The sequence below is a fragment of the Aquarana catesbeiana genome, linkage group LG04 (assembly GCF_042186555.1).
Source record: "Aquarana catesbeiana isolate 2022-GZ linkage group LG04, ASM4218655v1, whole genome shotgun sequence".
Classification (NCBI taxonomy): Eukaryota; Metazoa; Chordata; class Amphibia; order Anura; family Ranidae; genus Aquarana; species Aquarana catesbeiana.
In genome coordinates, this window is record NC_133327.1 from 617,906,487 (window position 1) to 617,919,538 (window position 13,052).

Below are 13,052 nucleotides of genomic sequence, written 5' to 3' on the forward strand. Positions count from 1 at the left end.
TTGCTTCTCCATCCTGTTCAGTGTCCTGGATCCCAGAAGATCTAAATCTAATAACTAAAATTCCATATAACCTTTACCATGTTACAGCTGAAATCCTGGCTGGAGAAGAAGTTAACAAAGGAAACATCAGCGCAACCCTACAGTGTAGCATTAAAAAAAAAAAAAGACAATTTATTGAAAAATACAAATGCACTCACAAAAGTACGCATGTGTAGGACATGGCATAAAGGTTACTTGGGAGCCAGAAATGTCCAAGAGGGCAGCCAGAGGACCACCAGCCTTGGCCGCCGGCTCGGGATGAAGCATGCTGAAGATGGAGGAAGCTGCTGTCACTGCAACTGCAGTCAGTGTTCAACCCAGGACTGGAATCCCTGGCATTACGGTAGACACATGAGTTGTAGACACGGGGCACGTTTCGAAGCCGGTTGGCTTATTCATCAGGCTGAGGCATGTCTATAACACATGTGTCTACAGTGACGTTGGGGATTACAGTCCTGGGTTGAACGCTGATTGCAGTTGCAGTGACATCGGCTTCTTCCATCTTCAGCACGCTTTATCCCCATCCAGTGGCCAAGGCTTGTGGTCCTCTTGCTGCACTTGGAACATTTCTGGCTCCAAAGTCACCTTTATGTCATGCCCTAAACATGCGTACTTTAGTGAGTACATTTCTACTTTTCAAAAAATTGTCATTTAGTTTAGTTTTTAATGCTACATGGAGTTGTGCTGTTGTTTCTTATATTTTCTTCCAGTGGTTGGAAAGTGAGCACCTCTGGTCTTCTAGCTGCAGCTCCTACTTTTAGCTAGGTTTAGCACTCTGGGCTATCCCACGCACGTCTTTTAATACTGTTGTTACATATCATTAGTATTGTCTATTACCAATCATTTTCTACAATTTTCATCCCTTATTTTTTATTTGGTACTTTTATTTTTTTTTATGATCCATCCATTTGGTAGATTCATTACAATTACCACCCACAGTATACCTGGTTTATTAGATCACTCCTGAGTGCTGTAGTTTTGACAAGCTCATTCATTCACATATTTATTCCTTGAAGAAAAAGGTACCCTTACAGTGGGCCCCTGCCTGTACTGCAAGAGCTGCCTTATTATTTTGTCTAGGGGAATTGGGAATAAGGGGAAACATGTACCTTATTTCTCGTTCTGTCAGAATTTCTCCACACTACACAACCAGTACCCAAAGCTGCTTGTCATCGCTGCCCAAACAGTTGTAGCTCCCTGACATTATCATGTTTAGTGCAAGTCTAGTGGTCCTGCATTGTACACAAAGGCTTTAAGGGTCTGCCAACATCATGGGAGTGCCAGAGAAGAGCACCAGCTCCCCAGGGAGTAATAAAGTAACTCTATTTATCGTCTAGACCAGCCATCCTCAACCTGGGTTTTGTGGAACCCTAGGGTTTCCCCAGAGGTTGCTAGGGGTTCCTTGAGCTGTGGCAGATTGACCTCCCTTCTGAATGTGCTTGCATACTTCCAGGGTCAACGCTATCTGTAAGGATGGCATTATGACCACCACTGTTAAAGGGATATTCTCTCTACTGACCACAAATGTAGGGGGCCTTTGATAAAGTGGTTTTAGCAGGAGTTCCCTGAGACCTGAAAATTAGGTCAAGGGTTCCTCTGGGATAAAACAGTTGAGAAAGGTTGCTCTAGACAGTTTGGAGGTGGGGCACACGGGCAACTGTGTCTTCAGCCGGGAGTTCAGCTCCAATTTCAAAAGTTGTTTTTAGTCTTTTTAAATTTGCAGATTAAGTGGTCCAGCCATTAAAGCTTAATGCTTACATGTCAGTAGTTCCATAATTCCTTCATCTGTTAGCACCCAGGGGAGCATGGAGGTGATGGAACAAAGAAGTATTTTTTAAAAGGCGAGATCTGTGTTACTCTCCCTAGTTGTTAACTTTAACCTCACCTACGGAGTCACTGAGAGATATAAGAAGTTAGGTGCTTTAACTTATCAACATGTACCAAAATCTTAAATATATGAAGTCGTCATGAAATATCCATTTTAAGTGGAATGACCTTTTAAAATATATTGTTCAGACATCGGATGGTTTTAGAAAGATTCTATAGCAGTTTTTCTAAAGATAGAAAAAGGCTAAATTTAAGTGAGCTTTCTTGTTTATTTAGGAAAATGTCAAACTTTTCCAAGGCAACACTGTCATTTACTAGATTAATATAAGCCATGGCAAGGAGCAGTGATAAGTTCCAGATCCCGCTGGTGTAAACTTGGCTCTGTCCTGGGGGAAGAAGATCCAAGCAGAAAACATTTTTTATTTATTTTTTCAAAAGAAGAGGGCTCTGGCACAAGTAACGGGATATCTGTGATTGATTCCTCTCTGTATTATGTTTGTACGGACCTCATTTATAATATGTTAGTAATGTGGATCCTCCTGGGTCTGCATGCTCAGATGTTGGTCTATTCTGTGGCATGAAAGCTTGATGCTGCAATATTATGTGGAGGGTTAAAATGCTGGCATGGAGCTACCTCCGGACTGATGCAGTCACACCTGTTTATAAATAGTAAACGCTTAAAGGCGACATTGATCAATGTCTATTGTGAATATACTAGGTTTTTGCTGTTCTGAGATGATGTAATACTGAGAAAATGTACACGTCAGGGATAATATCATATGGTAGAACTAGGTTGATAAGAACTTTACTTGTATAAACATACTATGTTTTATTATGATATACTGTAAGGAGGCTGCGACCTCACTTTTCTATTTTATACCATTGTGGTAATTTGTTCGGGGCCTTGCCCTTTTTCTATGATAATTAATAAAATTTATATTTGAAAAAAAAAATGCTGGCATGGGCAAAAAAAATAAAAAAATATTTGGTACATCTCTGGAATACATGCACATTTTCCTATGTTTTGTCTATTGTCCCTGAACTCAGGGATAAGCTAATACTTTCTAAATTCAAGCGAAATGTGTATTCTATTTTGATTTTTGGTGTACTTTTTCCAGATCTTTGCAGTAATCCCGTGTGAAACTTTGCTTCTGCGCAGGAGCTTCTTGTAATAAAGACCGGTCACTGCTGCTCCCTCTCTTTACACAGTGTGACTGGTCTTGTACCTGCCCCCTCCTCTAGTTCTCTACAGGAAGCCTGTAGTTGGTTGGGTCTGCTGGGTCCCTCCCACAGATCTGCACTCTGCACAAGTTAATTGCAGCACAGTAATAATACCACTCCTATAATATTTGGGTTTGCAGAGGATTTGGTGCACACAAACAAAAAAAGTTAGATTCTCTGTCCTATATGCCCTTAATCTTGAAATATGTGTGAAATAAAACAATTATTGTAGCAATGAATTTTTTTCTGGACATACAATAATGGCACCACATAATGAATCCATAAAACCATAAAATTTATTATACAGATAATAAAATTGAATATAGTACCAATATTTGCAAAGTAAAGTCCACAGATTCTATTTCATTTCGACATCCACATGTCAGCTCAATGAATTTTGACTGCTTTAAACCTTTTCATCAGGAGCACATGTGAACAGTATCCTTACAGGGAAACCCAGTAGTATAAAATCAAAAGTTTCTGTACAGTTTGCTTGAGTAGGAATTCACAATTCCAGAAGGAAACATCCAAGGGACAGCAAATTGGCAATCCAGAAAATTATGATTCTCTAAAATAGTCCTATAGTTTCTCACATCAAGAGCGGGGGACTTCAAAAACAAGAGACAATATATTCATACAAAAGTTCTAATCTTTTATGGTCTAGAACTGAATCCAACCATCCATAGGGGTGCATTAACAAGCTTAGATCTTTAACCTACACAGCAATGTATGCAACCCTACTAATCAGCAGATGAGAGGTACTTCAGAGAACATCCCCCGAGCCTATCCCATCAAACTGGATTGCATTGCATACATTGCTATGTGGGTTATACACTTGTTGATACATCATTTCTTTGGATGGTTGGATTCAGCTCCAGATCAGAAAAGCTTTGAATTTTTTTTATAAATATTGTTGCTTGTTTTTGAAGTCCCCCAGACTTGATCTGAGAAACTATAGGACTATGAGAATATTTTATTTTCTGGATTACAATTTTCCTCAGATGTTCCCTGCTGGAATTGAGAATTCCTACTCCAGAAAACTGTACAGAAACATTTGATTTTACACAACTGGGTTCCCCTACATGGATACGGTTCACATTGTCTCCTGATGAAGATATTTAAAGCATAAGAAACACTTTGAGATGACATGTGGATGTTGAAATGAAATAAAATCTGTGGACTTTACTTTGCAAATATTGGACACAGTGCTATATGGTGCTATATTATTTTAATATCTGTATAATAAACATTAAGGTTTTATGAATTCATTCTGTGGTGCCATTTACTATATGCCAAGAAAAATCCATTGCTACAAGCATTCTTTTGTTTCATTTAGTGAACACAGAGTGGATTTATTTCCTCTGTGGCTATTGAAGAACATTAATTTAGGATTTTTTTTGTGCTCTGAGTTTTACTTAGAAACGTTGCAAGTGCAGATTAAATACCTGTTGTGTGAGCTTCTAAATATCTTTTTTTTTTTTTTGCTTAGGACCTTCTACAATCCCAAGACTTCACAAAATTCCAACCCATAAAGAACAAGCTTCTGGAAACCGTGGACGAGATGTTAGCACATGACATCGCTCACTTGATGGTCCTAGTTAGACAGGAGGAGTCTCAGAAACCAGTTCAGATAGTCAAGGGAGGTGCATTTGAGGGCACCCAGAATGGCCCATTTGGACACGGTTATGGCGAGGGGGCAGGAGAAGGCATCGATGATGCAGACTGGGTGGTATCCAGAGACAAGCCCATGTACGATGAAATCTTCTACACGCTGTCTCCGGTCAATGGCAAGGTCACTGGGGCCAATGCCAAGAGGGAAATGGTAAAGTCCAAACTGCCTAACACGGTGCTAGGCAAGATCTGGAAACTGGCCGACATAGACAAGGACGGCTTGCTAGACGACGAAGAGTTTGCCTTAGCCAATCACCTCATCAAGGTTAAACTAGAAGGCCATGAGCTTCCCAACGATCTCCCCTGCCATCTCATCCCACCATCCAAAAGAAAAATGGTCGGGTAATTTTAACCAGATAAAGACGGAGGAGAACACAAGAAGTTAAAATGTGTAATGTGAAGTGAACCTACTGTGAGCATTTTGGTTGATAGTTCTCGATCTATATCAGGATGCTATGCTAAAGAAAAAAAAGGAAGCAGAGCTTTTATTAACAGAATAACCTAAAGCTAATGGAGTTTTTTTTTTGTTTTCGGGCTGACAACTACTAAAATAAACATTTCTGAAGAAGGGAAAAAAAAAAGACCTTGAAAAGACATGCTGTACTTCCCAGTCTGTGTTGCGCTGTATTGTGCTTACAATTCCTTTTCTTTGCTATCTAAATACCTCATCGGTGTCCTATCAGTTTGTTGTTTAATGTTGTTCTGTGTATGTAGCCATCTTGTCATCCATGATATCGAAATTTCTGTGTTACATCCTTGTAGCTAGATCTTAATGATGACAGTTTAGCACATTTGTTGTTTTATCTTTCACAGGACAAAGTTTATGTATGAGGAATGTCAAGTGGTATTGAGATTTAGTGAGAATGGTTGATGGATGTGGGTCTGAGAAGGTCTAATCCAGCCAAAACTGATTAGAATGGGAAGGGGGTTACAACGTCTGTCGGGTTCTTATTTCTTCCAGCGAAAGAATTCCTTTCACTTCCTGTCCTGGAGATGTGACAGATTAAATCTTTCCAAAAAGAGGGGAAGCTCTACTTCTGATCTCCCCCTTTTCATCTGCTCTGGTGTAATAGCCTCCAGGCAAGAAGCTAAATACACAAATGAAAAACTGTACATCTATGCGAGCTGTTTTACCCACCAAAGGATTTGTATTTATGTCACTTAAAGTGTTAATAAACCCAAAGCAGTAAAATCTGTGTATATGCAGTAAAGCATGCTTATTATACTCACTGTGGAACCTAAGGGGTTAGTCCTCCACATTGTGTTAATAGACTGTTTAAACCTGTCTTCTCTGATCCTCCCCTTCTTCCACTCTCCCCAATCCTGATAGAACAGAGCCTTGGGGGGACACTGCAAATGCTCAGTTTTGTGTGTATTGCTACAGTTTTTTTTTTCTTGGAAGGGTGACACTCCCAAGAAAAGCACTGTCCAGAGGATCAGGGGTCCTGCAGCCGCATTGGACAGTCAGAGCAGAATGAAAACCCCTCCTACAAGCTTTAACCAGTCACTCATAGAAGTCATAAGACTGCTATTTCCTGGTGATGAGAAAATGTATTTAGAAAATATATTTATGATGGACACAACACCGGTCCAACGGCAGGATGTAAAAGCTAGGAGGCGGGACTGGGCGTGACTGCGAGCGTAGCTGAGTACACAGTACACTCGGATCGGATTGGTCTTTTTCGGCGACGCTCCTCTTCCCTCAGGGGGGGATCAGCATATAACATGCACCCATGATTTTCCCCTGATTTTAAGGGGAAAAAAGTGCATGTTATACGCCGATAAATACTGAAACATAGAAATCATGGTGTTAAAGTGGACGCCCAGGCTATACCTAATTAATCTTAAAAATGCTTCATCCCCCCTCCTAATGCCTATGTTGACTAATCAATTGAAGAAAGGTCTGTATACTTACCTATTTTCAGGCCACTCTGGTCCGGTCCTGTGACCCAGCTCCCCTGTGTCAGCCAGCGCCGGCTGCAGGAGAGAGGAGGGAGTGCCAACAATGACTGGCAATGCCCGGCAGCGGTGATATCACCCATAGGCTGCCATGGCCCATCCGTTGTCAGCATTCCTTCCTCTCCCCAGCAAGCGGTGCTGACTGACACAGAAGAGCCAGAGCGACCTGAGCATAGGTAAGTATATACATCTTTCTTACACAGGTTCAATAGGTGTTAGGAGGGGTAGGGAGCATTTTTAGGACTAGTTATACCTGGAATTCCACTTTAAATCAGAGACACAACTAAGGCACATTGGAGTATATAATGTACCCATTAGACCAATTGAACAAAGATCAGAATATATCCTGTGGACTGGAAAACTGTGAACTTTAGCTATAAACTAATGAATAATAAATTAATAAATATTAATTACAGATAAAAATATATTTAAAACAAATCTAACAGGGACACCATGAATATTGGAATTGTTATAACATAAAACAATTGTTCGGGGTGTTGGACTCTACTCAGAATATTAGCCTCACTTCTGCTGCAAGGGAAGCAGGTAGTATGGTGTCATGCGAATCAGGTAGTATGGTGTCATGCGAATCAGGTAGTATGGTGTCATGCGAATCAGGTAGTATGGTGTCATGCGAAGCAGGTAGTATGGTGTCATGCGAAGCAGATAGTATGGTGTCATACAAAGCAGGTAGTATAGTGTCATGCGAAGCAGATAGTATGGTGTCATACAAAGCAGATAGTATGGTGTTATGCAAAGCAGGTGTCATGCAATGCAGATAGTATGGTGTCATGCAAAGCAGGTAGTGTTGGTTCATGCGAAGCAGGTAGTATGGTTTCATGCAATGCAGGTAGTATGGTGTCATGCAATGCAGGTAGTATGGTGTCATGCGAAGCAGATAGTATGGTGTCATGCAATGCAGATAGTATGGTGTCATGCAAAGCAGGTAGTATTGGTTCATGCGAAGCAGGTAGTATGGTTTCATGCAATGCAGGTAGTATGGTGTCATGCGAAGCAGATAGTATGGTGTCATGCAATGCAGATAATATGGTGTCATTTGAAGCAAGTGTATGGTGTCATGCTTGGTCCTGTAGGCTAGGTTTCCACTATTGCGACCTGAAAATCGTGCAATTTTGATGCATCTTGAAGCAATGCCTGTGTATTCTTGAGGTCTACGGACCTCAAGTCGCATCAAAGTGGGACCAGAGTAGTGCAGGGACTACTTTGTAGTCGCTGCGACTTGAAGTCGCACAGTTATGAATGGTACTCATTGGAAATCATGGGGTACAACTTGTCATGTGACTTTGCAGTCCCAAGTCGCAGGACAAGTCGCACTAGTGGAAACCAAGCCTTAGAGTTTTTTTAAAACTAAGCACTGTGAGAGAGATTGCAATGGGAACCTCATTAGAATGGGATTTTTAAGGCAACAAACAAAGAGAAAAAATTTTTTTTAAAAAGTTGAATAAGTTTTATTTATACAAAGATTGTTAAAAGGTGATTAAACATATGAAAATATACATTTACAAATAATACAAAATGATACACTACAGAAGTGGCAAAGAATTATATGATCCAACGCGTTTCAAAATGATTAAATTTCTTCTTCAGGGATAAATTTTTGCCAATATCTGAAAGGCACAAGAGTAACATAAATATACATACATATCTATTTTTGAACAACCGGCAAAAAATATGTGTAAAAAGGCTTACAGTAATCATGATTGACCCAGCGAAATCTCAGTATGATACTCCAAGAACCCCCATCCAGCCAGAAAACGGTCTTTTCTGGCTGGATGGGGGTTCTTGGAGTATCATACTGAGATTTCGCTGGGTCAATCATGATTACTGTAAGCCTTTTTACACATATTTTTTGCCGGTTGTTCAAAAATAGATATGTATGTATATTTATGTTACTCTTGTGCCTTTCAGATATTGGCAAAAATTTATCCCTGAAGAAGAAATTTAATCATTTTGAAACGCGTTGGATCATATAATTCTTTGCCACTTCTGTAGTGTATCATTTTGTATTATTTGTAAATGTATATTTTCATATGTTTAATCACCTTTTAACAATCTTTGTATAAATAAAACTTATTCAACTTTTTTAAAAAAAAATTTTCTCTTTGTTTGTTGCCTTAAAAATCCCATTCTAATGAGGTTCCCATTGCATATTGTTTAGGGATGATGGCAACTTTGTCACACTAATTGCGGAGAAGTCTATATCTATTCTGTGAGAGAGATTTGGCCAGAGGTTGACAAGATGGCAATGTAAGTGTGATTTTGGATGAATATGAACATTAACAAAATATTACAGAGCGAATATTCCATAAGAGCTAAAAAGCTCAAGTTGTCATTTAAATGACTTGGCATGGACTTTATACAAGTTTAAATAAGACAACACAAAGGAAAGTAACATTGTGTGGCTTTTGTTAATTGCATTTAACACTAAATTCCTACCTTGCATTCATTCTTGCACAGTTGTGAAGACTCCTCTCCTGCACCGATTTCACTGCACACTGTGAGCCTTTCACAATGTGCATTAGGCCTCATGTACACTGCTGCTGGTATAAACGGGCGTTCAGGAGCAGTTGGGCATTTTTTTCAACTGCTCCTGAACTCTCCTCTGTTATCTTATCAGTACATGTACACAGGGTCATTTATAGTCCTTTCTAGGCAGTTGAGTTTAGAGGCTTTTTTTGTAATGAAAAAAATGGGTTCAGAAGCTGAGTTTAGAGGCATTTCAAGCGCCAAACACTTCTAAATGTGGTAACTCGCGTTTAGCCGCGTTTCGTTTACAGGCGTTTTTCATTTTTGGCTATTTTGGAAAAAAAAAAAAAAAAAATATATATATATATATATATATATATATATATATATATATATATATATATATCAGATGTAGCCTGACTGTCTCTAGCCCCCCCACTTTCATTCCGTGGATTTCAGTACTTCCAATCATCAACCTTACATGTGGGCATTACCTGGGGGTAGTCTGCATGTAAATACAGCCTGCCTAAGAACACCCAATCCTCCAGACTGACATTCACTTATCGAGGTATTTTGATAATTGCATAACCCCTCCCAAAAGCCAGCCCACCGCTCTTAAATGGAATACTGAGACAGGTTGCCGTGATGTGTTTTATTACATTTGTGCAGCACCTGTACAAGCTTCCTTTGACCCGGGGTTCTCGGCTCTTGATTGGATAGATTGATAGCTGCACGGCCATTGGCTCCCGCTGCTGTCAATCAAATCCAATGACACGGGTGCTGGGGGCGGGGCAAAGTCTGGCATTGTGTCTATGGACACTGAATGATGGACTCGGGAGTGCCCTTGCAAGGTACCCCACCGGGAGAGCGCTTCTCCTAGGGCAGCCTTTCTTAACCTTTTCGACACAGAGGAACCCTGGAAATACTTCTCCGTTCTTGGGGAACCCCTGATAAAAATGAAAAATCTACAGCTCATCATACATTAGTGTGCTGGTCAATGAGAAGAATACTTCTTACACTTGTGGTTATTGGGAAGAATTACCCCTTACAGATAACTAAAAAGATCAATGGTGTCCTTGAGAACTTACCTGAGAGGCAGAAATTGACCATTGTTCAGGGAACCCCTAGCAACCTCTAGAGCAGCCTTTCTCAACCTTTTCAACACAGAGGAACCCTTGCAACAGTTCTCCGGTCTCAGGGAACTCCTGCTAAAAATTAGAAATCTACAACTCATGATACATTAGTGTGATGGTCAGTGGGAAGAATGGTCCTTACACTTGTGGTCATTGGGAAGAATTACCTCCTTACAGATAGTTAAAAAGATAAATGGTGTCAGTGGGAACTTATCTGAGAGGCAGAAATTGCCCAATACTGAAGGAACCCCTAGCAACCTCTGGAGGAACCCTGGTTGAGAATCACTGCTCTAGAGGAACCCAAGGGTTCCACTGAACCCTGGGTGAGAAACTCTGTCCTAGGGGGTTATCTGATAAAAGGAGGAGCCGGGAGAGCCGCCGAGAGACCCCAAAAGTCGGTGTTCGGGGCCACTCTGTGCACAGTGGAGGTAAGTATGACATGTTTGTTATTTTAAAAAAAACGCAAACCTTTACAATCTCTTTAAGTAGAAGGCATGATGATATCTCATGTTCACTGTTACCAGCCTCATGGTTGCTGTGAATTCCATCATTTTAGATGCTGCTCAATCGAATAAGCCCCTCATATCACACGGACAGTAGAGTCAGCTGTCATTAGGATGGAATCAGTCTTTGTGAGACTCCATTTTCAGGAATATTAGTTGACTCCTTGGAAATGCCACCATAGTTCTGTGCACACAACAGTAAACCAAGATACAAACTGATCTATAAATGTGCTTTTAAGAGTATTTTAAGCTAGATGTATTAGAAAATTATTTTATAACCCTTGAAGTTCTGTTTCCAAAAGGAGATCTTTTTCTGACCTGCACGTGGTTGACTTCCTATTGGTGATCCTAATAATTAACCTGCAAGTTAGCCCTTTCTCAGCCTAAAATTTGACTTTGGAGTGCAATTTTGATACAACTTTGAATGGGTGCGACGTGGATACGACTTTGGCTATGCCCAGTGATAATAGACAACTGTTGCATTGTATAACAGTCAGGTACACCTTTCATGCAACTTAAGAGGATTAACATTGAATTCTATGGCCCACAAGTTGCATGAGAGTCGGACCAAATTAGTTCACGAACTACTTTGAAATTCTCACATATATGAATGGTTATCATTGGAAACATGGGAAATTACTTCTCATGCGACTTTGATGAATGGAGCCTAAAGTCTCGTACACACGATCGTAATTTCAGCAGGGAATTGTGTGATGACAGACTGTTTGCCTAAAATCTGACTGTTAGTATGCTCCATCAGACAATTTTTGTCCAACTTTCAGCCAACAAATGTTAGCAGGCTACTAAATTTTCGGCGGACAACAGTCTGTTGTCAGATTTTCGTATCGTGTGTACACAAGTCCATCACACAAAAGTCCAAAGTACAAACACGCATGCTCGGAATCAATGCTCACCAAACACAACATTAGCAGAAAGTGCCCAAAGGGTGGCGCCCAAGAGCTGAAATTCCACGTAGTACGTCACTACGTTCGTGTTTGTTGGCCGACAATTGTGTGTCGTTACTATGCAAGACAAGTTCGCGGCACGCGCCCTTCAGACAAAAGTCTGACGCTTTGTCTGCCGAAAATCTGATCGTGTGTATGAGGCTTAAAACTCATAAAACCATGTTTTTTTTATAGAGCAGGCTTTGTGCACCTCAACTCAATAATTTAGATAGGTGTCTATAATTATTTATCCATATAGTGTATATGTGAGCTGTTACCTGTCAAAATATTTTAATTCTGCTCAACCAGACTTGAGATTTACACAAATCTCCCACCTTGCAGATTGGCGGGCACCATCATCTGTCTGCTTATATTTAGTTCAGCTGTAAGGCCCATGTTGCGTTAGTGATCCTGGTGCTGGCTTGAACTCACAAGTGTCTTGATCTTTAAGGGCCCAGCAGGGCAGTGAGACACTCATCTGCTGGATAAGGAAGGCTCTGCTTGCTCTCTGGCTGCTTAGATTCTGCAGTGTTTTTGTGAGTGACGTCTTATGCCCCGTACATACGGTCGGATTTTCCGACGGAAAATATTCTATGGGAGCTTGTTGTCGGAAATTAGGCTCCATCGGACATTCTCCATCGGAATTTCTGTCACAGAATATTGCAGATCTGGATCTCAAATTTTCTGACAACAAAATCCGTTGTCGTAAATTCTGATTGTGTGTACACAAGTCCAACGTACAAAGTTCCATGCATGCTCGGAATCAAGCAGAAGAGCCGCATTGGCTATTGACCTTCATTTTTCTCGGCTCGTCGTACATGTTGTACGTCACCGCGTTCTGGTTGTTTGGAATTTCCTACAAGATTTGTGTGACCGTGTGTATGCAAGACAAGTTTGAGCCAAAATCCGGCGGAAAAAATCCATGGATTTTGTTGTTGGAATGTCCGATCGTGTGTACGGGGCATTACTCATCCAGCCAATGAAGGAGCCACACATAGACAGGTGAGCGCACATTTTAGTGATTCTGTTGCTGGCAAGTTCTCAGATTGCTAGTTTGCCATTGGCCTAAGAATACTGTGGGGTTGATTTAGTAAAACTGGAGAGTGCAAAATCTGGTACAGCTGTGCATGGTAGCCAGTCAGCTTCTAACTTCAGCTTGTTCAATGAAACGGTAACTCCACATTCGTGGAGAAAAAAAATAGCAAATAAAGAAAAAATAATATAGCGTATACAATTGTGACACAAGTCATATTGTAATTGAATGTTGT

At 40.5% G+C, this 13,052-nt stretch overlaps 1 protein-coding gene across 2 annotated transcripts in view; it reads left to right on the forward strand.

Moving 5' to 3' along the window:
* Positions 1-8,494, forward strand: part of EHD3 (EH domain containing 3) — a 107,432-nt gene extending 98,938 nt beyond the window's left edge. For both annotated transcript variants that reach the window (XM_073628288.1, XM_073628289.1), the window contains one exon: positions 4,577-8,494. In XM_073628288.1, the coding sequence (XP_073484389.1) occupies positions 4,577-5,104 (528 nt within the window). In that variant the 3' untranslated portion in view covers positions 5,105-8,494. The remainder of the gene's footprint in view (positions 1-4,576) is intronic.
* The last annotated feature ends 4,558 nt before the right edge of the window (positions 8,495-13,052 follow it).